Genomic DNA, 27,097 nt, shown 5'->3' with positions numbered 1-27,097 from the left:
AAGGATGGAATAAAGGTCCTTGAGGAAAAGCTGAGGCGTCACTGTACACAAGCTAAAGGCTCTGGTTCCTTTCCTACTTACCCACACCTTCATTCCTAGAATGAAGTAATTCTGTCAGAGGAGCTGTGGCTCCCTCAGCTTCAATAGCTTCTGCAGCCTCCTTGTCCTGAGCAAGTTCACAGAGGACCCCTGCAGCTACTCTTTGGATATTTTCAATGGGAGAATAAAGCAGCTAAGGAGAAAACATACACCCAAAACCTAATTAAGCCTAAAGTTAAAACATGACAAGCACCGCACTGCAGTGTAAACATTCCCTAAGCGGTATTTGTACTGCTTATATTAAATCATAAACTCTAAATTTATGTTCTTGAGTGATGCTCAGGAGCAATGGTTTTCTAGAGCACTTTTAGCTATGAACCTTTTCTTCAGAGTTTTATTCAAGCTAAAACTTGGAAGACCCAGAGGTGGCTGGAGGCCTGTGCTCTAGCAGCCCAGACCAGCTTTCGTGCCTTCAAAACTGAGCAACCCTTAAAGGTGGAGGAGAAAGTCTCCTTCCTTTCTTGAGGTTCTAGTCCCAATGTTTCTCCTTCTACTGCCCAAGAAAAACGAAGGGAATTTTTCATAAATGTATTCAACTAAAAGGACATGACACATTGAGATTCTATTTTTTATACTTTGAACAGGAAGCATGGGCAGTACTGCCATTTTAGAAATGGTGATAGTAGAAGAAAAATTAAATGCTGGTGCCCCTATTTTGGTCTCTAATTTCCTGATATTTTGCTTATCTTTAAAATCCTGAAATTCTACTGACACACAGAATCTAGAACACCTCACTTAAAAGCAACATACCTGCACAAACAACGGAATGGTATTTAGGCCTCTGACAACAATTCGGTTGTGAACATCCCGAGCTAGGATGTGAAGGGCTCCAGTACAACCTTCAACTATTTCTTCCATGCGGACCCCCTCCTACCAAGAGAAATGTGGTTAATAAATAGGGCATTGTCCTCTCTAAAGTTTATATACTTGAAAGGCTTTCTGTTCTGAGTAGCAATTACTAGATTAGTTATTCACATTATAAACCCAAAGTTCCCCCGAATTTGCAATTAATTAAGCTCAGGAATGAAGGTGGACTCCATTCAGTTGAATGTCACTTTCTGAAAGTGGCCTCTTGTCAGCACTAATTCCAAGCAGCACCCCTCCCCCATCACGGTACTGTGCACAGCAAAGCACAGCTTCAATATACCTCTGAATCCCAAAGATAACTTTCTTACAGTCAGGGCACCAATCACTCTGGGTAAAGGGATATATAAAGAAAAGATACACAAAGATGGGAAAGTGACGTGCAGACTATGTCAGTGTTTTCTTTCGGATGCTCCCTCTATCTTTGTACATCTATGTGTATTTGGTGAAAACTTAGCAAAGTTTTATCACCAACTGCTAAAATTCTACTGAGCTGCCAGTAGAAAATCCACTCACCTCCTCCAAGACTATTCAACTGATAGCCTATACGGGAGAAGGAAGTTAGCTTTTGCAAAATATAACTACAATCTGCTTTCCCTCTATCTGAGTTTTTTAAAAGGTCATAATTCTGCTACTTGCGGCAGCTTTTATATTCAACTTCATTTTTATAAGGACACAAAAGCTCCTTTCTTCCTAGAGAGATTTTAAAAGGTACCCTTTGCATTCTATTAAGCCACCTCATGGAGACAGGCCAACACCAAAAGTAATGAATAGAGAAAGGCAAAGCCTCCTAATGAGTGCATCCATATCACAACTAGCAATCAGTCTCAAGATCTGTTCTTGTAAAGTCTTGTTCTCTAAAGTAACCTGATTAAATACGAGAGAATCTTTGAAGGTCTGAGTCTTAAAACACATTCTGAGGAATCAGAAGTGTCTTTAGATACTTGTAATGAAGCTAGTTTTAAGACCGCAACTTGACATCGAAGTTCCAGGCTAAGATTATAGGTAAAGATCCCAGAAATGCTACTAGTTAGTCTTGTAATTTGTTGGCATTCGTTAAGTCCAGGGAAATAGTTTTAAACCACTCTTGGAAGAGCTAGTAAAAGGTACGTTAAACGTTTATAGGTAGAACTGCAGTGGGGGATAAGAGACTCTGAAATCAGACAGACCTGGATTCAAATTATGGCTCTGCTACTTCCTAAGGATGTGAACCTTTTGTATGGGTTAAATGAGACCCCAAAGCAGTAAATCACACTCCATACCCCCTTTGTACGATTGAGGAGGCAACGATGTTAAGGACATGTCAAAGGACATACCACCAGGGGCCACATTACTCCTTCTTCTATGCAGCCACAGAGACATGTCAGTTTTTTTAGTCAATAGCAAGCAGCCCTTCAGGCAGGCAGGAGGATGGAGGAAGCCAATGACCTCAGTAGTTCAGGATCTTATGGATTTTTGCATTCCTTTTAAATAGCCAGATGTCACTATTAAGATTTACCTACCACAAACTGCTGCTGTGTTCCACCCATAGATGTACGGCGCTGGGTATCCTGATGTGCACGAACCAGCAACTGAACTAGTCGTGGAATGGCACCCTGCTCACGCAAAGGTGCGTGATTTGCGGGACAAAGGGCAAGATTTCGAATCAATCCAACGGTAGCCTGCAGAAAAGAAGGAAGAGTAAAGAACTGGCGAACAACTCAACAAAACCATTTTCTTACCCTAAAATTCCTAACACACTACATCTATCACAATCACTTGAAAGTAAAACTGACTACAGAAACACTTCAAACCCTCACCTCCATCCCAGACATATTTCCTATTTACTAAAGCATACAACTCCTACTTACCAATGCCCGGTGCCTAGACAGCCATCTAATAATAGTCAGAGGCAGTTCATTTTCAATTCTGCAACCTTCTACTTTCACTGACAATTTACCTTGATCAGAGGCCAATGGGATGGTGGATGTAGGAGTTTAACCACAACTGGCAGTCCATAGTGAAGGCGAACAGCATTCTGGGCCATCTCAGCTTCCTGGTGTCGGCTGGTCAGATGACGAAGAGCACAGATGGCAGGCTCAGTGATATCCTCCCTGTCACCGGCACGAAGGACAGTACGCACAAGAGCCTCTATACCACCCACTTGGCACACCATCATCTTGTTCTTGTAATTATTGCAAGTGAGATTAGAAAGAATTCCAGCTGCGCAGGTGACCACATTTATATCATCTGAGCCCAGAAGCTGAACAAGGGTCCCAAGAAGACCTTCCATCCCTTCCTATGGAGATGAAAACAGATGCTCAGGACATATTCAGCTTGACTCTTTTCATTAAGGCGGCACCAGTTTACTCAGAATTTACCTGTTTAGTTGCAGCATCTGAAAGATTCCTCAGAGTCCAAAGACAATTCTGAACAAGACGTTGACTTGGATCTGTCAGGTGAAGTCCTAAAGCTTGCATTCCACCTAAAAAGATTTAAAAATATCTAAGGCGATGGCTAATAGCTCACAAGTCGTATCAGTACAAAGTGTCTTCTCTAGTCTTAGAAGGTGTCCCTCTTTATTGCCAAAGCTTATCCTCTCCATCGAAGTCCTTTATTTCCTTTCATCTTCTACAATGCTGCTCAGTTTCCCTTTCTTTTCCAGTTCATCTCACCTAGTGACAATTTCTGTCAAATATCTATTGTTTCTCCCCTGTGTGGAAAAAGCCTTCATTCTCTCCACAGTCCCCCTGTAGGTAATATTCCTATTACTTACTTCCCTTCATCCAATTATTTCAAAAATATTTAATACCAGGCTCTGTTTTGAGTTGGAGCTATACCAGTGAGCAGAACAGTCTAAAACTCCTACCTTCACAGAGCTTATGGTCTACTTGGAGGCAGACAATAAACAAATGCACAACTAGTAAACTAAAACTATACAGTGTGTCAAATGGTGTTAAGTGCTACAAAAAACATAACACAAGACAAAGGAGGGGGCTACATTTTTAAGTAGGGTAATTAGGTCACCTAAGTGTGAGGGTGACATCTGAGCAAAGACCTGAAGGAGTTATGTAAACTCATGGGGTGAGAACAATCCAAAAAGAAGGCACCAGAATGCTTTACGTCTCGGACTGTATAAAAGACACTGACTCAAAAGATGTGCTTCCAAGTTTCACAACCTTCCATCATTTTAGGACCCTAATGAAGGACGTTTACACTGGCAGAGAAGTCTAAATGGAAGCTCAACTCCCCACACACTGGCTTAACTTTACCATCTCTCTCCTACCGACATCACTTCTAAATACAGTGGGATGTACTTTTTCCTTGTCTCCTTGTTTATCTTTTCAGGTCTGCTTTATTTCCTCAATTAGGTTAGGTCTACCTGCTATAATTCTCACGGCACCCTGTACTTTTCCCTTCACAGCATTTATCACAACTATAATTTAGCCTACCACCACTACAGTAAGACAGTATCATCCCTATCTGGTTCATTCCTCACAGTAGCTCCAGCTGCTAACAGAGAGCACAAGGCTGATGCTACTTCCCTGGTGGTCCAGTGGCTAAGACTCCATGCTCCCTATGCAGGGGGCCCAGGTTCGATCCCTGGTCAGGGAACTAGATCCCACATGCCACAACTAAGAGTTCACATGCCGCAACTAAAGACCCCTCATGCCACAACTAAAAGATCCCTGACACTGCAACGAAAATCCCACGTGCCGCAACTAAGACCTGGCGCAGCCAAATAAATAAATTTTTTTAAAAAGTAAAATTATATTTAGAAAAAAAAGACTTGATTCCCCTCAGATCTCATTCCCTCCCTCCACTGTTAAGAGAGTGGATCTTAGTTCCAGATGCCTCTCAGAATAGCCTGAGAGACTTAAAACACACACATTCTGATTCAGCATGCCCAGGGTAAAAGTCCGGTGCAGATGGCTTAGAGGCACCCCTGCCTCTTCCCTGTAGCCCTTACTCACATACACTAAGAGGGCAACTCCCAAATCTCTATCCCAGCCCAGTCTTCCCTTGCATTCCAGTAGCATACATTGCCAGCTACCTACTGATCTTTAGTCACTTTGAATATGTCAATTCAAATAACATTCATCCTTTGCTATGTATTTTTAATATCTAATGACTTCATTCCTAGAAGCCTGTAACATCCCAGTGGCCTGGTCTGCTTGCCTTTGGTCATTCGAACTGTCATACGATGCTAGTATTAATATTCCCAACACCTCACTGTGATGCTGTGCCACTGCTCAACAGCCATCAATAGCTTCTCATTATAAGATAAAGACCAGGGACTTCCCTGGTGGTGCAGTGGTTAAGAATCTGCCTGCCAGTGCAGGGGACACGGGTTGAAGCCCTGGTCCAGGAAGATCCCACGTGCCATAGAGCAACTAAGCCTGTGCGCCACAACTACTGAGCCTGTGCTCTATAGCCCGTGAGCTACAACTACTGAGCCCTTGCACCACAACTGCTGAAGCCCACGCGCCCAAAGCCCGTGCTCCGCAACAAGAGAAGCCACCGCAATGAGAAGCCCACACACCACAAGGACGAGTAGCCCCTGCTCGCCGCAACTAGAGAAAGCCCGCGCACAGCAACGAAGACCCAACGCAGCCAAAAATAATTAATTTTTTTAAAAAAAGAAAGATAAAGACCAAATGCTTTAGCATAACCTTCAGGAGCCCTTTAGGATTTGGATCCCACCTAGTATTTCAAATTGACCTAAGCATTCTACACCTGTGTTTCCAAAGCTGGAATAAAGCATGAATAAACATCTTCCAGGGACCTAGAAACTCCTGCACAATATAGCCCTGCCTGGCTCTAGCTCATTACCCTCATCCTGAGCTATTCATCCCATTTACTCACTAGGTTCTACTTACACAGACTTTCTCTTCGGCACCTAGAACTCAACAATTTCTTTCCTACCTTCAGGACCATCTGGAAGGCACTTAATCCTTCTCATATAGCTTACACCTTCTCATTCTGCAATTTCACTTAACACCCCCCCGCAAGGAAGCCCCTTCCCTCCCCATTAATTCTGTATCACTATCTGCTTGCTGTTCACTTCTCTTGTGACATTCATTCCAATGTGATCACTCCATCTTTCTGCGTATTTCTGTCACCTTCACCACCTATAAGAATAAATGCAGGGACCATATGCCTATTTTGTTATCCATTGTATGCCATGTGCTTATTACAGTGCTTGAAACACAGGGGCTGAATATTTTCAGAATAAACAAATGAGCATCAGAATAACCTAGGGAACTTCTAAAAATCAAGATTCCTAGGCCTCCAGTCCCGTACATTTCCAGCTACCTACTGACTCTCTCGTCACCTCAAAACTCCAGGGATTCTGATTAAGTAAGTCTAAAAATCTGTATTTGTTGCACACATTCCAGGTATGCGGCGAGCCGCTTCTGACCAGCAGAATGACGAATCACCACACGCTAGATTCTTCTCGCATCACACTTTATTGGAGTACAGCTTGGTTTCGGGCGGATGGAAGGAAGACCCCGTACGCTCGAGCCTGTCTGCTTATATAAGGGCTTAAGGACTCGTGTAAGTCCCTGATTCGTCCGTATGGTTATCGCATTTTGCAAGCCGGACTTTGGATAGGCCACTGCTTCAAAACCTGATTAGCATATTAGGTGCATACGCCCTAGCGGCATACTTAGTGCATGCGCAATGGCTATCCAGCCGCGCCCTACATCTCCCCCTTTTTTCTTTTCGACCATTGCAGCGGACATTGACCTGTACCAGTGCTCATACCGGGGTATGTACACGGTGTACCGGTAGTTTCCGCTTGCATTCGCAGACACCCTCCTGCGTGCAATGCTCGCAATCGAACTGCAGGGTGCAAGGGCTGTCTTCACGTGGCATGGGCTCCTCATGGAGGTGCAATGGTAACGAGACCTCTCCGTGCAGAGGCAGCCCCTAGGGCCGATCCCCTATAGAGGTGCAATGGCGGCAAGGCCCCTCTGTGCAAGGGCGATCATATGTTTTTTAGGGTGGAGAGCCAGGCTGCGGGGGACTCGCCTTCACTGATGGCCACAAGCGCCTGAGTGAGCATTATCCTATCTCGCCGGGTTCGAATGCGAATACGACAGACCAACCAGAGACACAACACTATCCCAAACAAACAGCAGGCTGCGAACAGTCCCACACCCACCCATTCCTTAAAAAAGGAAAATGCTCTAGCTAGCCATGCGGTAAATTCTCCAAGACTCCACTCTGGTTGCATTCAGCTGCAGGATATTCAACTTCTGCTTAAATATCATCTTCTCCGCCTCGCGGGACCAATTTCCCTTTAGGAATTCTCCAATCTGCTTGCTCTTATTCAGAGCATCCAATCTGTGCTTAGTGGCCTAGCACAAGCCGTATTCATCTCACAGCTAGTGGAATACAATACTGGGAGAATGGTACTTTGAGAATGAACGGGGATGGGGACTGGCCAGGTTCGGCTAATTCGCCAAAACGTCTTGATCTCCGCCTTGAGCAGGGGGAAGCTCATCAACAGTATCCAGCCCAGTGTCACTCCTTGAGCGCTCCACATTGTTCTTGGGATTATCTTCCACGACTCTTGTTAACCTTGTCGGGACCCAAATCGGATCTTGATCCTGAGACCAGACTTCTCTGGGTATGAATGTACACTTTGGCGGTTCCCGAACCGCAGCGCCAGGGGGCGCGCTAGCAATAAAAGCGGAAGTCTGAGCACATGTTAAAGCTTTTGATTTAGCAGAAGCACAAAATGGCGGACGAGCACCCGCAGAGGCACAAAATGGCAGACGAGCACATGGGGAACTGCCATATCGTCCTCTTTCATATTCGGCAGCTGCTTCTTCCAGATCTGCCTCCTCCTTGGGATTCAACTCATCCTAAACTGGACTACTTAACGGCGGTTCACTCCGTGTCGAGTTCTGAATCGGTCCTCCATGCGGGGCGCGCAGATTCCCAGGTTTCGGCACCACTTGCGGCGAGCCGCTTCTGACCAGCAGAATGACGAATCACCACACGCTAGATTCTTCTCGCATCACACTTTATTGGAGTACAGCTTGGTTTCGGGCGGATGGAAGGAAGACCCCGTACGCTCGAGCCCGTCTGCTTATATAAGGGCTTAAGGACTCGTGTAAGTCCCTGATTCGTCCGTATGGTTATCGCATTTCGCAAGCCGGACTTTGGATAGGCCACTGCTTCAAAACCTGATTAGCATATTAGGTGCATACGCCCCAGCGGCATACTTAGTGCATGCGCAATGGCTATCCAGCTGCGCCCTACACAGGTATTTCTGGAATAGCTGTTATCAAGCCAAGTATTAGGCACCTTTTTTTTTTTTTTTTTGCGGTACGCGGGCCTCTCACCGTTGTCACCTCTCCCGTTGCGGAGCACAGGCTCCAGACGTGCAGGCTCAGCAGCTGTGGCTCACGGGACCAGCTGCTCCGCGGCATGTGGAATCTTCCCGGACCGGAGCACGAACCCGTGTCCCCTGCATTGGCAGGTGGACTCTCAACCAGTGCACCACCAGGGAAGCTCCTAGCCATCATTTTTGATGGGTAATATGAACACTGCCTAAACTAGGCTTGCATAGCACCAAAGAAGGTGTCTAGCAGAACATACACTTTGTCTGAATGCAACTTTGGCTTCAAACTGAATAGGACCATCTACTTTCAGCCTGTTAAGGTCAGTTCTATCACCCTTTTCCTAAGAAAGGTAATCTAATTAGAACTACACGTGCTGCAAACATGAGAACCCAGAAGAGACAAGTATACTTACCAGCTTCTACAATAGCCGGCTTATTACTAGAGCAGACAGACAGCACCTTCAGTACTCTGCTTGTGGTCCACAGTAGTTTCTCATAGGTGTAGGTCCTCATTATATTCACTAAAGCTTGAGGTCCACCACTAGCCAAAATGATCAGCTAGAAAGATGCGTATATATTGTTAGTCACAGAATCTCGATCAAATGCCTGAGAAAAGCTACTATTACCAACCTATTTTATTATACAATAATTTCAGCCAGCTTAATGACTTAAATATATTCCTGGTCGTCATTAGCTAGACCCCCATACTGGGGCCCTATTTAACCCCTCCTTGTACAACATTTCACTCAAATTCATGCACCCCAGTCCTCCCAAAAATATATAAACTCTGGCCCAGTTTTCTTCTTCCCACACTGATCATAGTAAAAGGAAAAACAAAAACAACCAAACACCGTGTTGGTATGAAACAGTAATGCCCAGATACACAAGTTATATCAAAGCCAATGTTGAGTGAAAATGTGAACCAGAATGGGCACTTAAAAACTCTTAATGATCTGGCTCTTTGCTATTCCTAATCATAACCACCTCAAAAAGAGACAGCATAAAATAGTCGTTCTTGCCCTTTACTCCCCCGCACACCCCCACCTCCTGACTCTACCCCGATCTGAAAACACATCTCATCACTTCAGGCCTCTGCTAAAAACTGTTTCGCATTATTCTTTTAACATGTTCCACTAAGCCCTGCAGGATCTGCCCTATCTCAACAGTCTCATCTCACACACTTCCTCTTCCTTACTCTTTGCATTTCTTGAATTTCCAAATCTTGCCCTGCTCCTCCCTCAGCAGAACTGTCAAAGATGCCATTTCCTCTCCCTAACCTTCATTCACCTTTAATCAATCCCATCTTATCCTCAAGAGCTAAACCCAACTATCACTTTCTCCAAGAAATCTGCTTGAACCCTCAAAAGAGGGTCTGGTTCATTTACATGCTCTCATAGCCCCTTTACTTCCTCCTAACATACGAATTAAATAGTAAATAGGGTATTATTTCAGTGTCTCTCTTCCACCCAAGAATAAAAGCTTTAAGAGAAGCTTGCATGCTATATCCCTATCACCTAGCATTAGTGCATTACATACTGACAACTCAAATATTTAAAGAAATAGAGATGTCCAACTTTTCTAGGATACATACAAAGGGTGAGGCATACAATGAATTTGCCAAAATCCATAGAAGGACATGACACTGGGGGTCTCCCATGCTCCCACATTCAGTACAATTCTTTTACCTTGCTTTCTTGATTGCCATAAGCTAAAATCTGAAGGCAGTCTGTTGTAATAGCCAAGAATTTAACATTTGTTTTGTTGAGCAAGGCAACCATTTTCTGCAGCCCGCCAGCTAAACGCACTGCCATTTTAGCTCCTTCCTGATGCAATAAAAGGTTGTGGAGAGTTGTAATGGCATAAAACAATACAGAATCCACTGGTGAACTGGGAAGAAGAAAAAAGTCTCATCAGAAATGTTGTGATTGCACTCTTCTCCTTCTGAGCTTGCAGCATTCTGACCATGTTTTCTTACCCAAGCATCTTCACCAGGGCAGGAATGCCCCCAGACTTAAAGATGGCCAGCAAGCCCTCACGATGATGGGAAAGATTGTGTAAGGTCCCAGCAGTACAGCGAGCCGTTTCCACATCATTTGTATTCTGCATGGTGCGTACAATAGCAGACACCATCTGAGGAGAACGCATGATGGCGTGTCTGGAAGCTTCCTTTTTAGAAAGCTGATGGACCATAACTGCAGCCTTATTAACCACCACCTATAATGTACAGGAATTAAGAGACATCATTTTCCAGTTTTCAAATACTGATACTGGGTAGATATTATAAGACTACTTCCTTGGGAGTTTCCTTCAAAGCAGATTAAAAAGCTAGCCATGTCACTACTTACTTGGTCTTCATCGTTTAGCAGTTTTGTCAATTCAGGGATTGCACGTGTGGCAAGTTCTGCATCATCTTGATAGTTAATCAAATTTACAACTGCATGTTTCAGCATCTGTGATGGTTCAGCCAGACGCTGGACATTAGTGGGATGAGCGGCATCAAACTGTGTAGATGGGATCTGCATGCCCTCATCTAACGTCTCAGGGAACATAGCAGCTCGTACCCTCTGAGCTCGAGTCATTGCATACTGTCCATCGATATCTGGAAAAGGTAAATTCAACACTCAGTATCCATAGCTCAGCATTCACCAAGTATTTGCTATCCTAAACAGTCATGGTGATATTGCAATCACTCCCTTCTCTTTACCACACCATTTTATTTAAGCTATTATACACTAACTTTTATTAGAATAACTATTTAATTCTCAAAACTGCATTCTGACTTTCAGTAAGGCAATAATACTCTTACCAGCTACTTGTTCTTGAGTGAAGGACTGAGAAAATCCCTGCTCCCACTCATACAGGACTTGGGTGGTATCCACATCCTCTTCCTCAGGATTGCCTTTACCACTCAGAGAAGGAGCTGTGGTAGTGGCACCAGAATGGATTCCAGAGTCCAGGTAAGATTGTTGCTGCCAGTGACTAACAGCTGCTTTTCTGTCTGGCTCCATGGCCATGTCCAGCTCCATCAAGTCAGCTATAAAAATCAAACAGCACTAGTATTACTACCAGGGAAATGTTACCTTAATTAGAAAATAAAAATCTATGATATGACTCACTGAAATCTTTTTAGAAATAAAGTCAAGTCTGAAAGACAGCCAAGGATAAGAGAATGATGGCCAGGATCAGCTCAGTGATGAAAAATCTGTACTCTTAGGAGACCACCTAACAGTTACTCACTGAATCAGTGAAGAATGGTACTGCATCCAGGCTCCAGAAGCAGTCATCCAGACTAGATTCCTGCTGGTGGCTTGTTTGCTATTTCACCAAGCCATTAGGAGGAGTGAGCAGAAAATGGAGCAAAAGGTAGCCTGACAAGTAAGCAGGGAGAGAGGAAAGCAGGGGAATCTGAGCCAGACTGGGTTAATGGCAATGAAGCAGAGTCCCAATTCAGTAACTAAAGACTATGATACAAACCTTGGGTAGCCATTGTCCACGCAAGACTTTCAAAACCGTAGTATGGTGTACTTCAGAGACCCTAAAAGAGTTAATCAAAGTCATTAGGATTTAAAATTGTTTGACTTTAATACTCATAAGTCACTAGGATGGCCTGTCAAACATCATGGACTACATCCACAAAAAGCCCCAAGTCGTCTTTTACCATGTGATATAGTGAAACACCGACCTCATGGTCTCCTCCAAACACTTCAACCACAGCTCTATCATTGCCAAACTTCTAAGTGAAAACTTCTCTTTAACAAGCACCTCTTTTCAGGAGAAATATAAATTACAGATAAACAGGATGTCAAAAACGCAAAATTACTGAAGACGACAAAGAGAGCATAAGCACTCTACAAATGAAAGCCAGGGAGGGGAAAAGCTATTCAAAATCAACTCCTCCTTGAGTTCCAGAAGTCCTCTCCTCTCCCTTTTTAATTCCTTTCACTGAAAAATTCATAGGGCTTCTTTGGACAACAGAGGTCCAGTGGGATTTTAAAAACACCAAATTAAAAAAAAAACACCAAATTTTCATTTAACGGGTCAATTGTTACTGTTTTCTTTTCTGATATAATACAATGCCATCTAAAATAACTTCATAAGGTATTTCATGTGTGGTGACTGGATCAGAACAGTAGATTTCAGACTTTGTACTAAGAAGTAAAATTACTTCTCAAATTAAAGTTTGCAACACAAATTAAAAGCACCTTTTTTAATCAAACTTTTCTAAGTTCAATTTTATAGCAATGATTTATTATAAATACAAGTGAATGCTTTGATCAATGTAAAAATCATTCACATATATATTAAAAAATCTTAGCATCTCATTTATGTCTGCATTTTGGCATTTTTGTGTAATATTCAGGAAAACACTGAATTACACAGGGATCTATTTGCAAATGAGACCAGTTTAAGGGCTCATGGTCTCTAGATATTCCTAATAACAAAACTTCCTTTATTACATAGTTTGCCCCAAACAAGTTCCTCTTGCACTACAAATTAAAAATTAGATGTAAATTACCAACGTGGACTAAGATACTTAAGTGTGAACTGTGTTTTCTATCAGTGTCCAAAAAAGTTTAAATGTGTTTAATATAATGCAGTTGGAAACTGTACTCTGAAGTCCTATTTTCTCTATGTAAAGGAAGCATGTGTTGATTATTCCTGGATTTGCTCTTCCAAAACTAGATTTTTATAACCATAAAGATCACTTGACACCTAAAGCTGACAAGAGTTGTGGACACAATTGTCTTATCGTCCACAGTAGGAACAACTGACGATTTACTTACAAGGCAAAGTGAAGGACAGAAAATAACAAAGGTGATTCCTGTCAACAAGAAACTTATATTTTAAAATCACGTACTAAGTAGGATTATGTGTTTATTGTTTCGATTCAATAGGATGGGAAGGGGTGTGTAGAAACCTGCACTTTTAATGAACATTCTAAGGATGCAGAAAGTGATCTGCAGACCATATGTTGAGAAATACTATGATGGAAGAAACCCAGGTTCTCTGTCCACCGATGACTGTATTTTAGTTCGCATCTTCTGCCTATCTTTGAGAATGGCTATTTAACCATTTCTCCACCCCTCTGAAAAATGGGTTCCCCACTCCAGCTCCCAATATATTTCCAGGGAAGGAGACTTAAAACATGTTTTACACTGAGCTTCTCCTCTGGCCAATGCCACAGGACTCAAAAACCAACTAGTCACATCTACAGGTACAGCTGTTTAACAAGTGCTTTGATGTACCTGGCATCAAGAAAAAAAAAATACTTAGTGTTTTTTTCCTTGTTGAGACAAAGACAAAACATATTAGCCATATTACTGGGTAAAATCTACTTATGTGGGCTGACCTAGTAACTTGACCAAGATTATAATGATTTTATGGAAAAAAGCAAGTTCATGTTCCAAACTTACAGTATCTACTTGCATGTTGGGGACGTCTTAGTACTATTATTTTTTATAGCACTTTCAAACTTATGTAACATACATAAAAATTATTCTTGCTCTTCTCGGCAACCCTCTGAAGCGAGGGAGGCCAAGTGTCAATCAGCAAGTAAAGAAGTAAAAAGTAGGAGTGAAAATGGGGATCTACATAAGCAGCAGTATATACCAACTCACCCCTACACTGATCTGCAGACAAATCCAAATTTACCTAAAATTTGAGAAATATTTACTGAAGAAATTGAATTTCCTATCCAGAGAACTACGGCAGAATCTTGCCCCAAAGGAAAGCTTTCCTTATTCTTCCTCTTGGCAGAGCTTTCAGCCCAAGGGCTGGCTCTCCTCTACTACACCCTGCCATACATTAAGGGCCTAGAGCTCCTAATTAACTAAGGCTTATCAAAGACTTCAGGAAAACCAGACTCCAGAGAAACAAAACTTTAAAATCGGGGTAAGGTGGGGAGGGAAACAGAATGTTTCACTTTATTACCCTCATAAAAATTGGAGAGAATAAATAAAAAGTTCAATAGATAACTGAAACTGAGAAAAACTCCTAGAGCATAAAGGAGAAAGACACACAGAATACAAGAGAAGGAACAAGAGGATCAACTCAGGGGATCAAAGCTCCAACTTCAAAAAGAATTATGAGAAACAAAAATGAGGAAAAGCCCACTATGTACCAATCAAGATAAAGGGAGTATGATGATTAAAAAAAAAAAAATGAAGTACTAAATGCTCCCAGATGCAAGTGACCACAACTATAGACTACATTTAGAATGCTGTGTGTCCTGACAGCTTTATCACCACCAAGTGGTGCTCTGACAAAGAAAGAGGGTGCTGGGGGATCACCAACTTATCCAGTCTAATGAGGTAATGGATACATGCACACTTCCTTTTATTTTTCTCTTTTTGCTTAACATATACTCTTTTCCAATTATATATTTTGTAAAGAACACCTCAAAATTCATCTATTTCTGACTTAAACTCTATAAGGTTTAGAAAAATATATATCCATTACATATAATAATTTCAATCTAAGGAGAAAGTTCATCCTACACCGTACCTTATTCTAAGTATTACTATGAGTAATTTTTCCTTCAGCTTTTCTAACAAGACTACTTAAGCGTGCTAGGTTTTTCTTTTTTCTTATGAAATTTTTCAAATATGCAGAAAAGTGGACACAACTTTATAATGCACACATCACCTATACTTAACAATTATTAATACTGTGCCATACTGGTGCCTTCCTACAGAATGATATTAAAGTAAATTACATACATTAGTACATTATGTGGCTATAAAAAGTAACGATATTTTCTTACATACCACATTATTATAAAAGATTAGCCTTAGAGCTAACTTCAAAATGATTGTTGGGGGGCTCTACTTCACCTTCTGTATTTTAAGTGGCCTTCGGTCGAAATCTTGACACAATATAGATATCACCCATCAACACAAAATTATCTTAATTACCTTGGATTTCAAAAAGTTTGAGTACTACTAACTAGAAGTAACTTTGCTATAAAACAGATTATCAAACCAGTTTATAATAGAATACTGGCTGTTCATGCTAACAATTAACTTTTCCAAGAATCTAGTAAGAAAGTGCACGAAAAACTTTTGATATACTCTCAGGAATCAGAAAAAAAGTTCTTACTAAAGTCCATTTTGTAAATCTAAAAGCACATACATATGCATTTTTATTAACTGTCACTACTAATACCTTGCCATTTAAAAACTTATAGTCTCCTCAAATCTTCCTGGCTCAGCACTTTTTATTCAACACTAACACTTTTAAGTCACAACTTACTCTAGTTTCCTTTCTGCTTTTACTCCTCAGCTGTGTGTGTGTGTGTGTGTGTGTGTGTGTGTGTGTGTGTGTGTGTGTGTGTGTGTGTGTGAGAGTCCATGTCCTGGGAGGGGTCTTCCCCAAACTGGGCAATAAAAAACAAACATTTAATGACACTTGCGCTCCTCTGAAACACCTAGATTGATACTCCTGGTATTATCTTTAAATATGTAGGTACAAAAATGGCCATTAGAAATCTGAACTGTCTGTGGCTAGGGAAAATTAGAATGTTCCTGATCATTTTCCTTCTTTCATTTTAGTGTCTCTTCTACCTCATCCATAAAAATAATATATGCTTAGTATAAAATGGTATTTTCCTTTGGCATTCCCATAATAATGACATTGTTAATGACATTGTTATATTTGGTGTTCTGTTAAATTTACTGTTGGGGGGGGGGGCTTCCCTGGTGGCGCAGTAGTTGAGAGTCTGCCTGCCGATGCAGGGGACACGGGTTCGTGCCCCGGTCCGGGAAGATCCCACATGCTGCGGAGCGGCTAGGCCCGTGAGCCATGGCCGCTGAGCCTGCGCGTCCAGAGCCTGTGCTCCACAACGGGAGAGGCCACAACAGTGAGAGGCCCGCGTACCGGGGGGAAAAGAAAAAAAAAAATTTACTGTTAGGTGTTTTTTTTTAATATAAAAATAAAAAGCCAATTCCTTGTGTTGTAGACCCTTAACAAATATTATCTGTACTGTATCATAGTCTATACTATAATTTAACCATACCTCCCATTCTTGAATATTTAGTTTGTCTTTCCTATTTAGTTTGCTACTCAAACAACACTGAAAAAACATCTTTGCATATAAATAGTTCTCTTAATTTCTTCCACCTAAGGACTGCTTCAATTACTGGGTTAAAGAATAAGAACGTTTAAGTTTTAAGGCTTTTGATACATAGCTCCAAAATACTGATGGAGCATAAATTGATACAGTTTTCAAAGAAGGCATTGTAATAGTGATCACCTTACCAAGGGCCTATCAAGCGTCAACTGTTACCTTGGACAACTTTTTTTTTTTTTTTTTTTGGCTGCGCTGGGTCTTCGTTGCTGTGTGCGGGCTTTTCTCTAGTTGTGAGGAGTGAGGGCTACTAGTCGTTGCAGCGTGCAGGCTTCTCTTTGCGGTGGCTTCTCTTGCTGCAGAGCATGGGCTCTGGTGTGCAGGCTTCAGTAGCCATGGCACACAGGCTCAGTAATTGTGGCTTGAGGGCTCTAAAGAGCAGGCTCAGTAGTTGTGGCGCATGGGCTTAGCTGCTCCACAGGATGTGGGATCTTCACGGACCAGGGCTTGAACCCGTGTCCCCTGCATTGGCAGGTGTACTCCCAACCACTGTGCCACCAGGGAAGCCCTCGGACAACTTTTAATAGCTATGTCCACCCATCTAATGTATATACCACCACCCCACCTTACAAGTTTTTCTAAATTCTGAGAAGACTGAATGCTTAATTTTTTCCCCTACTTGCAGCCGTTTGTCTTGCCAGATTTTTATGTCGTCCTTTTAACATTTTTATGCAGTACATGTATATGTCATGCGTAAGAAGTCACTTGAATAATCGCTGACATAGTACATTTAAACCAACTACATGTATCTGAGAATATGATTTCACTACTTAAAATAATTCAATTATGGCAATATACTTTACATGTATGATATGTCATTAGTCTCACTGATGAGTAACTGCACACAGCATCTCTGGTCAATAAACACAATCCTAAAATAGTTCTGATCCGTCACGAAAAAAAAATGTTTTAAGACAAATTTTCACTTTTTCCACTCTAAGAACAAATTACTACAAAAAGTAGAAACTGTTTTTCTCCAGCTCATACTAATATAAGCTACCAAAAAGACGGATCTTTTTCAATTTAATTTCTTTCTTTTAATTTTTCTTTTTTTTTTTAACTATAGTTGACTTAAAATATTGTGTTACTTTCAGGTGTACAGCTTCAGATTCTTTTCCATTATAGGTTATTACAAGATATTGTAACCTCCCTGTGCTATACAGTAAACCCTTGTTGTTTTTAACTAGTTTATATACAGTGGTATGTATCTGTTAATACCATACTCCTAACTGATCCCTCCCCCTCCCCCTTTGGTAACCCTTTTCCCCTTTGGTAACTATCTCTGTGAGTCTGTTTCTGTTTTGTAAATAAGTTGATTTGTATCATTTTTTTAGATTCCACATATAAGTTATATCATATGATACCTGTCTTTCTCTAACTTACTTCACTTAGTATAATAAACTCTAGGTCCATCCATGGTGTGGCAAATGACATTATTTCATTCTTTTTTATGGTTGAGTAATATTCCATTGCATGCATATATATATATATATACACACACACACACACACACACACACACACCACATCTTCTTTACCCATTCATCTGCTGATGGACTGATGGACACTTAGGCTGCTTCCATGTCTTGGCTATTGTGAATAGTGCTGCTATGAACACTGGTGTGCATATAAGACTGATATTTTAAAATACAGCTATTTCAAAATACATACAGAATAGCCTTTATCGACACAGGCACATTTTTATAATTTCCGAATATAATTTTATGCAAGTTGAAAAAAAAAACCCAACACTTCATATTGTTTATGTAGTAAAAGTACAAAGAATACATACCTGCTTCTTAATACTCAGGGGCAAAAGGCATAGTATGCAAAAGGATATTAAAGATGGCTTCAATTCTTTAGCTGTGTGTGTGTGTGTATGTGTGTATGTGTTTAATCAAATAGCAAAATTACATCTGTTAATCTGGGTGGTGAGTACATGAGTGTTTATTACATTAATCTCTACACTCTGCATAGCAAAAAGAGCTAAATAAAAATAAGAAAACAGCCATACATCAATATTTCAGATAAAATAATTTAAACTCCAAATATGATTTTAAAACACTTTTGTATGTTAATCTTTTAAAGTTCATTAAAATGGAGTTAGCAGAAACAACATGAATATTTTGAAGAAACTTTTGTTAAATCAGCTAAACCTTACACACTCAAGTCTCGAATATGAGAATAAAATAAGCATGTCCATCTCCTTGAAAAGGTAGCAGTCACGAAAGCTAAACAGCCTACATGTCTATTTTAAAAGGCTAGGGGTTGTAGTTATGTGGGAGGATCTGTTTCCATTACATCTTGAAACTGAAAATTCTGTTTCTCAAAGTTCACAAAATGATGACTGGCTACTTTTAAACTGAGGACACTCTTTTTAACATTCTAGAGACACTTTTATACCCATTTTAAGTGGATTTTACAGTCTGATAAAGCTGTACAGAAAACACAGTTCAACCAAATTTTTAATGAAAGTTATTAAATTATATACAAACTAGTTTCCTATATACATTTAAGACAGTCAGAAAAACATAATCACAAAGAGTTCACTCATAATTGCAACAAAACAACAAAAAAAGGTACATACAAAATTAAAGGAGAGCTGTCTTATTCTTGACTAGAATTTTTTTGTACTATATAAAGATGCCAGTTTTCTCTAACTTAGTTTATAAATTCAGTGTATTCCCAAGAAAATGCTCAGTTAGATTTCTTTAGGAGTGAAAATGATTCTTTTTTTTTTTTGGCGTTACGCAGGCCTCTCACTGCTGTGGCCTCTTCCGTTGCAGGGCACAGGCTCAGTGGCCATGGCTCATGGGCCCAGCCGCTCCACGGCATGTGAGATGTGGGATCTTCCCGGACCGGGGCACGAACCCGCGCCCCCTGCATCGGCAGGCAGACTCCCAACCACTGTGCCACCAGGGAATCCCCTGAAAATGATCCTTAAATTCATTTGGAACGGAAGTGTGAAGATAATAGAAAAAAGACTAAAATAACGATAAGGGACCAATTCTATCAGATACTAAAATTCATTATAAATCAACAGCCAAAGCAATTAACAATTACATTATAGGGGGTAGGAATGGTTAAGAGACTATACTAATCAGAAAGCACCCAGACTGGGCTTCCCTGGTGGCGCAGTGGTTGAGAGTCTGCCTGCCAATGCAGGGGACATGGGTTCGTGCCCTGGTCCGGGAAGATCCCACATGCCACGGAGCGGCTGGGCCCGTGAGCCATGGCCTCTGAGCCTGCGTGTCCGGAGCCTGTGCTCCGCAACGGGAGAGGCCACAACAGTGAGAGGCCTGCGTACCGCAAAAAAAAAAAAAAAAAAAAGAAAGCACCCAGACTTAATGTAGCAATTTAATAAATGTAAACGGTGATATTTCAACTGGTGGGAGACAGCTGGATTACTTAATAGTATTAGGAGAAAGGGACTTTTCCTTGTAAAATACCATTTTTTCATTCTTACTGTATTAAAATTAAACCTACATATGCCAAATATTTACAGGTTAAAAAAAAATACCAATGGGATAAAATATGGTCTATACAAGGGTGGTGTATATGGAAATAAAACCATGGTAAGAAGCCCAACATAAGCATGACTTGGAACTCTGAAATCAAATAGATAGGATAATTTGTGTGTGTGCATAAAACCTTAAAATCCCAAGCAAAAACCCACCATGTATAAAGTAATTTTTAAATGACATATTGGACACCAGAAGTGAAATATGATTAAAGGCTAATATCCATAGTACACAAAGAACTGAGGAGAAATCAATAAGTACAGCAGAGAAAGGGCAGGAACCATCACTGAAGGAAAAATAGAAAGTAAGCAATAAACATATGCAAAAGAGTTTAAACTCATTTATTTCTGCTTATCAGACTGGTAAGACTGAAAAGATAATACCGACTGCTGAGATGGATATAGTTAAACTGGCAGAAACTTTTTGGATGGTAAGTTGGCACTATCCATTAAATGTAAGTGTAAACACTTTCACATAAAAATTCCAATTTTGTAATAGAAATGTATTCTGCAGAATATTCACAGAAGCATGCCAAGGGACTGCACAGTGACGCATTCACAGAGAAAAAGCTGGAAATTACCCAAATGCTCATCAACAAGGGAGTGAATAAAAAATAATGTATCCATTGAATGGAATGTATATTCATCTCTTCAACAAATATTTAAGTATCTTTTACGTTACTAGCATTGCAGGAACAGTGAATAACAGTCAGAGAGTCAAGGTCATACGTCTAGGAAAGCCTGCATTCTACTATTAGAGAGTTAAGCAATAAAAACAAGATAATTTGAAGAGTGAGAACTGCTGTGAAGAAAATAAGGTAAGAATAGAGTGACTTAGTTGGGGAGGAGGGCTACACTATGTAAGAGTGAGTGATGAGGATGGAAGCGACAGGAGCACAGAAGGAGGAGCTAGCCAAGTGAAGATGGGGCAGAACACTCCATGCAGAAAACCAATGCAAAGGAAGGAAAGACCTGTAGGGAAACAGTACTGAAAGGTCACCAGTATAACTAGAAATCAGGGAACCATGAAAAGAGGTAGGGAGCAGATGGATAAGGGTACATACTGGGAAGCCACTGAAATAACTAACACCTGTGATTTAGGATTTTTAAAGTTCACTCTAGTGTCTATATGGAAAAAAAAGACCACGAGGGTCAAAAGCAAAGCAGGGAGAAGAGTTAGGAGGCTACTGTAAATCATCCACGTTGAGAGGGTTAGAGAATTACTATGAAGACGTTAAAAGTTAAAAAGAATACATAGAAAAAATTCAACATATATCTAATATGCAAGGCACTGCATACTTTTTAATAGACATTTTTGCATACATTTGCAAAGAAAATGTATAGAAATAATATATCGGTATTAGAAATGGTATTTGCCCAAGAAAATATCTATCATTTAGCCCACTCTATGTTAGCCAGTGATATACAGCATTAAGTAAATGTTTCTAAACATAAAAGCTAAGTGGCCTATAAAATGGACTTTCTGCAAAAGAAATGTGGGAACTACTCAGCCAACCATTAGCACCTCAAGGCACAAAGAAATTGCTTAAAAAAAGAGACATCCTTAAAAAAAAAAAAAAAGAGACATTCTTAGGAAAAATAACCAATGTTTTCTAAAAGCAAAGAAATCAAACTTACTGTAGGTTTTTAAAATATTTAGGCAAATGTCATTTTATTATATCAATAAATTTCTATTTTTAGTAATTTAATCTAACAGAGATTTTTCATTCAGTTCTTATTCTACTAAAGCTGCAATATTCTAAAAATCAACTGCATCACAAAGTAATGGAATCTTCCCAAGCAACCTCATAAAGTAGACAACATTCCCCCAAATCATCAGATGAAAAAAATGATTAGCAACAGTTAATATGAGTAGAGCTATTAAACTGCTCTGTTAAAACTCATATCCAGGTCTGTCTAGCTCAGTCACATGCCCTTTCAATCAAATCATTTATCCCATCCCCACCCCAAAGTTACACACTATTAGTATTTAACAATCACTGTTGCAGTTAAGTGCAAGAGAAGGGTTAGCAACTTTTAGATAAAAGTATCATAAGTAATACTAAAGAACTACATTCTTTAAACAGTAACCACAGCAAAAAAAAGAAAAATTTAAAAATATTTCTAAGATTTGAATCAGTACATACTCCATATTTTGACTCTGTGCCTAGCAAAAATGCTGACAAGAAAATGCAGGATTTTCAAACATGAGTATATTATGCCAAGGAAATGGAAGATTTTACTTCAAGAAAGTTTCTAGATGTTACTCTCTAAATTCAGGCTACAGGCAGAATTAATGGAAGGGAATCAAAGACTTCCAGAAGCAATTTAAATGCATTGCTTTTTATCCCATAACAATAACCTTCCTCTTCTCCACTTGTTATAAGAGTTCCCCTTCCCCACCATACCGGCACACTGATCTTTAAAAAAAAAAAAAAGAAAAGGCAAGCTCAATATGTGAACTCTGAGAGGTCTTGGGGCTGTACCTTTAGCTCCTCACTGCTTCCAAAGTACTTAGCACACATTAAGCTCTTAAATACTTGATGGACTGAATGTGCTAAAAACAAGAAAAATGTTCTAAAAGTAGGCAGAACAACTAAAATGTAATATAGAGGCTTAGAAAGCCAACAATTATATATACCTGAGACTTCTTAAATGCCTTTACGAACACGAAGGATTCATTTGTGAACAATGTATATCATCTAGAACAGAAGTCAGCAAACTTTTTCTGTTAAAGGCCAGACAGTAAATATTACAGGGTTTTGCAGGCCTTAAGCTCTCTGTAGCAACTATTCAACTCTGCTATTGTAGTGAGAGAGCAACCACAGGCAATATGCACACTAATGAGCATGGCTAGGTTCCAATAAAACTTTATTCATGGGGCTTCTCTGGTGGCACAGTGACTGAGAGTCCACCTGCCGATGCAGGGGACACGGGTTCGTGCCCCGGTCCGGGAAGATCCCACATGCCGCGGAGCAGCTGGGACCGTGAGCCATGGCCACTGAGCCTGCGCTTCCAGAGCCTGTGCTCCGCAAAGGGAGAGGCCACAACAGCCAGAGGCCCACGTACCGCAAAAAACAAACAAACAAAAACTTTATTCATGGAAGGTGCAAATTTGAATTTCGTAAATTTCACGTGCCATGAGATATTATCTGTCTTTTGATTTTTATCAGCCATTAAAAAGTATAAAAATCATTCTTAGTTCTCAGGCCATACAAAAACAGGTGGTAGGCAGCAGTTGGCCAACCCTTCACTTATTTATTACTTTCACTAAGTACAAACGAAAGGCAAGTGAGTTTACATTTTAATTAAGTACATTAAACCTAAATGTGAAGACCAACAAGAGAAAGGGTTTTTAAGTGGGCTACTAGGTTACTAAGAGAAGTCACTCACCTTTTTCCCAGGAGTATCTTCAAAAGCAGGCTGTGTGAAAAAAATGAAACTGGACCAAATGACATATGAAAGCCACATCAAGTCCATTTGTTTGGGAAAAACATATCAGGCCATTAAGATCAGGTATTTGCCAAACTAGAACATGGCTTCAATATGCCTTTTTCTTCCCCCCATAAAAAATGTTAGCCACTGTTGTTGTTATTAATTAATGATCATTATTAATATCACTTAGACCCACACGTTTGGCCAATGGAGACAGTGTCTACAGAGGATGTTATGATGACACAGAAATTATGAGTTACCTAGAATTATTTTTTAACTCTCTAGAAACAATTTCTAGTGTTACTGTCACAGAGAGAATGATTTTTCATCTACTTTTCCCCCAATAGTGTATATATATATATATTTTCTGATTATAAGTTAATACCTTTATACAGAGGAATATGAAGAATATTACTGTCTTAATAAGTCCAACTTTCTCTCTATGCATTTTAGTCTAATTTTTCAACAGTTACGCACCTGGTACTTTCAGAAAGTGCTCAATGAACATTTTTGAAGATATATATACACGGCTGACCCTTGAACAACACGACAGGGGTTTAGCGGCACTAGCCCCCACATGGTAGAAAATCTGCATACTGCTATCTCTGCCTCAGAAACAAAGGAACTGATAAATGACTCACCCAAGGATGGGACAGAATCAAAACTCAAACCCCTGGTTTGTTTTGGTTTTTTTTCTTCCACATACTGTGATCTCTAATCCAACAGAAACTTTTCCTCACACTTAAAGATTTGTAAAATCAAAATACAGGCACTATATTTATTGGTGGAAAAAAGTGTTTAAGTTGATGTATGCAGTTCAAACCTGTGTTCTTCAAGAGTCAACTGTACAGGGCTTCCCTGGTGGCGCAGTGGTTGAGAGTCCGCCTGCCGATGCAGGGGACACGGGTTTGTGCCCCAGTCCGGGAAGATCCCACATGCCGTGAAGCGGCTGGGCCCGTGAGCCATGGCCGCTGAGCCTGCGTGTCCGGAGCCTGTGCTCCGCAATGGGAGAGGCCACGGCAGTGAGAGGCCCGGGTACCACAAAACTAAAAAAAAAGTCAACTGTACTACGTATCTTCATACCAAATGTGTTTTCTAAAGCATTTTAACTAAACAATGTATCACAGAGATATCAACGGATGTAGATATAATACCAAATTCTGTAAAACTGTACAGATTATCAAAGAATTTAAATTTCTTATAGCAAACTGACTTTGATACAAATACTGTTACTTCTGCTATTTATATATTATTTGATATATTTTTGCTACTTCTCTTTCACCTTTTGAATCTTTGTTTTAATTGTTTTAAATGTGCCTCATACATTGAATATTATGTTGGGTGTTATCTTTTTTAACCCAGTTGGAGAGTCTTTTTTTTAAACATGTTTTTTCATTTATAGCTGTTATAAATTATATGCTGGTCTTGTTCCTCTTGTCTTACTTTTGTCTGCAAATCCTAACATCTGGGTTATTTCACCATTTTTTTTCTCTTGACTTTGGGTGACTTTTTCTTATTTTATCACATGTCTAGTAATTATTGATTGTATATTGCATACATTATAAATTGTGTATTAGATATATTGTGGAGACTCTGGTTTCTGGAGTCTTCTAAAGACTGTTGCGTTTTCTTCTTTAAGGCAGTTAAATCACCTTAATTTTACGGAGCTTGGTTTTACACTTTCTTAGGAGGAATCTATTTCAGATTTTACCCTTAGATTTAGGGTAAATTACCTTAATCCTGGGAAATGTCTTTACTCCTAAGGTGTGACCCTTCTCTGGTTTCAAACGAAAAGCATGAGGTGTTTACCAAGACCCCCTAACTTGGCAGGACCAAGCTCCAAACTCTTCTTCACTGTGCGGGTGGAAGCTGAAATTTCTGCTCATGTTCCTCAGTGTTCCATGTATTGCTTTAAAATGAGTTCCTTGGAATTGCCACCCCCCACCCCTCGACACACACACACACACACACACACACACACTTCTGGGGTAGGCCGAGGATCTGAAGGGAGTTATGTACAGATTCTGAAGCTCCCCTCTGGGACTCCCTCCACTGTGAATCTACCTACCCCCCAACTCAACTTCCAGCCATCCTGGCAACCCTGAGCTCCATCGTCTGATACTTCATGAGTTCTAGTCGTACTGCACCAGAAACACTGGTGATTGTTCTCATTGGAGAAGCCTTAGAAATATGGATGTCACCCAGTGAGTGCAGTTCCCTTCTTTCATGGGTCACATCTCCTCAAACTTCTTTTGCAGCTCTCTTGGTACCTTCCAACAGTTATTTTTATTTTTTTCCAGAGTTTATAATTTTTTCTTCCAGTTTTATTGCGATATAACAGACATACATACTGTATAAGATATACAGCATGATCTGATTTACATACATCATGAAGAGATTATCACAGTATATTCAGCAAACACCCATCATCTCATATATAGATACAAAATTAATAGAAAAAAATTGTTTCTGGTGATGAGAACTTAGGATTTACTCTCTTAACAGCTTCCATATATAACATAAAGCAATGTTAAATTACCATGGTGTACATTACATCCCTAGTACTTATCTATCTTTTAATTGGAAGTCTGTACCTTTTGACTGCCTTCATCCAATTTCCCCCTTTAAAATTGTGTTTTACTAAAAAGATCTCCAAGCTTGCTTGTAGAACCCTTTAAACTGGCAAACAGATCCTTCCAAAGGCTCTAACCCGGAACTTTAAAAAACACAGGTTACCAGGCTCCATCCCCACGGTTTTCTATCAGCAGGGCTGGGATAGAACCTTGGCACTGTATTATTTTTTTAAGTGCCATACATGTTGCTGATGCTGCTACCCTCAGAGCAAAGGGCTACAGCTGTAGACAAACTATATGACTCAACTCTATGTATAACATTAGTCAGTAACCCAAGCTAAAAAACCCAAAACATAAACCTGACTCCACAGAGTAACCCTAACATCAGCTCCTTGCAAAGCATCTATTCATTAAGACAGCACATATTCTAACTTAATCTTTAGCAACCTTCTGCCCCCACACGACGCATATCAAGTTTACGGCACTCTCCCAAGCAGAAAGACATCTTGCTGCGTTTGACAGCCTTACCATAGCAGTAGGTCTCCTAATTATGAGGCTCTCTCAAATTTAGGAAGAGTAGCAGAATATTATAGAAAGCAGAGTAAGCTAGGAAACTTTTATTTTCAAAATGTTACTCCATTACCTGAAAACAAAGAAATTCAAGGAACTCTAAATCTCTGTTCTACTGTGAGTCCAAAAATACACCAATAAATAAGTCATAATCTGGAGCTATATAAGAATGCCCAATTGGTATATTATCTTCCCAGCTTACCAAATTGTGATTTAATCAAGAGATTTTCTGTTCCACAAGAAATCTCTCCCACAATTCTTTCACTTACTCCATAGTTCCAGGTATAGCAATACCAATAGCATAAATGCAATGTAAAGATTTCATATATTCAAATTTTGTTATGCAACTGCTACATACCAAGAAGAGTAGATTCTGGGGACACAGTGGTGATATAAAATAGATGTGGTCCTTGCATTCTTGATAGACAGACAACAAGTGAATAAACAATTACAAAGAGTGATAAGTGTATAACTAAGTTAACAAGTGGGAGAATGGAGTGGAAATGACACTAGGACAAGTGCAAGGCCCTACTCAGAGTGGCCACAGGCTTCTGTGGTAACCTTCAAGGGTACCTT

General features: G+C 40.2%; 1 protein-coding gene and 1 non-coding gene across 3 annotated transcripts in view; one reads left to right on the top strand and one right to left on the bottom strand.

The window, feature by feature from the left end:
* The window catches only part of CTNNB1 (catenin beta 1), a 42,755-nt gene that overhangs the window by 3,597 nt on the left and 12,061 nt on the right, over nucleotides 1-27,097 (bottom strand). For both annotated transcript variants that reach the window (XM_065885343.1, XM_065885342.1), the window contains exons 2-12: nucleotides 11,774-11,834; nucleotides 11,106-11,333; nucleotides 10,645-10,898; nucleotides 10,275-10,513; nucleotides 9,985-10,186; nucleotides 8,713-8,857; nucleotides 3,324-3,427; nucleotides 2,903-3,241; nucleotides 2,466-2,624; nucleotides 850-969; nucleotides 82-232 (exon numbers count right to left, since the gene is read on the bottom strand). In XM_065885343.1, coding sequence (XP_065741415.1) covers nucleotides 82-232; nucleotides 850-969; nucleotides 2,466-2,624; nucleotides 2,903-3,241; nucleotides 3,324-3,427; nucleotides 8,713-8,857; nucleotides 9,985-10,186; nucleotides 10,275-10,513; nucleotides 10,645-10,898; nucleotides 11,106-11,333; nucleotides 11,774-11,786 — 1,954 coding nt within the window. In that variant the 5' untranslated portion in view covers nucleotides 11,787-11,834. The remainder of the gene's footprint in view (nucleotides 1-81; nucleotides 233-849; nucleotides 970-2,465; nucleotides 2,625-2,902; nucleotides 3,242-3,323; nucleotides 3,428-8,712; nucleotides 8,858-9,984; nucleotides 10,187-10,274; nucleotides 10,514-10,644; nucleotides 10,899-11,105; nucleotides 11,334-11,773; nucleotides 11,835-27,097) is intronic.
* Nucleotides 4,485-4,557, top strand: TRNAR-CCU (transfer RNA arginine (anticodon CCU)). The gene has a single exon. It is a non-coding gene; the product is annotated as a tRNA-Arg (tRNA).

Source organism: Phocoena phocoena, chromosome 10 (genome assembly GCF_963924675.1).
Source record: "Phocoena phocoena chromosome 10, mPhoPho1.1, whole genome shotgun sequence".
Classification (NCBI taxonomy): Eukaryota; Metazoa; Chordata; class Mammalia; order Artiodactyla; family Phocoenidae; genus Phocoena; species Phocoena phocoena.
Note: the sequence above shows the minus strand (reverse complement) of the source record. Positions and strands in the feature narration are given on the sequence as shown.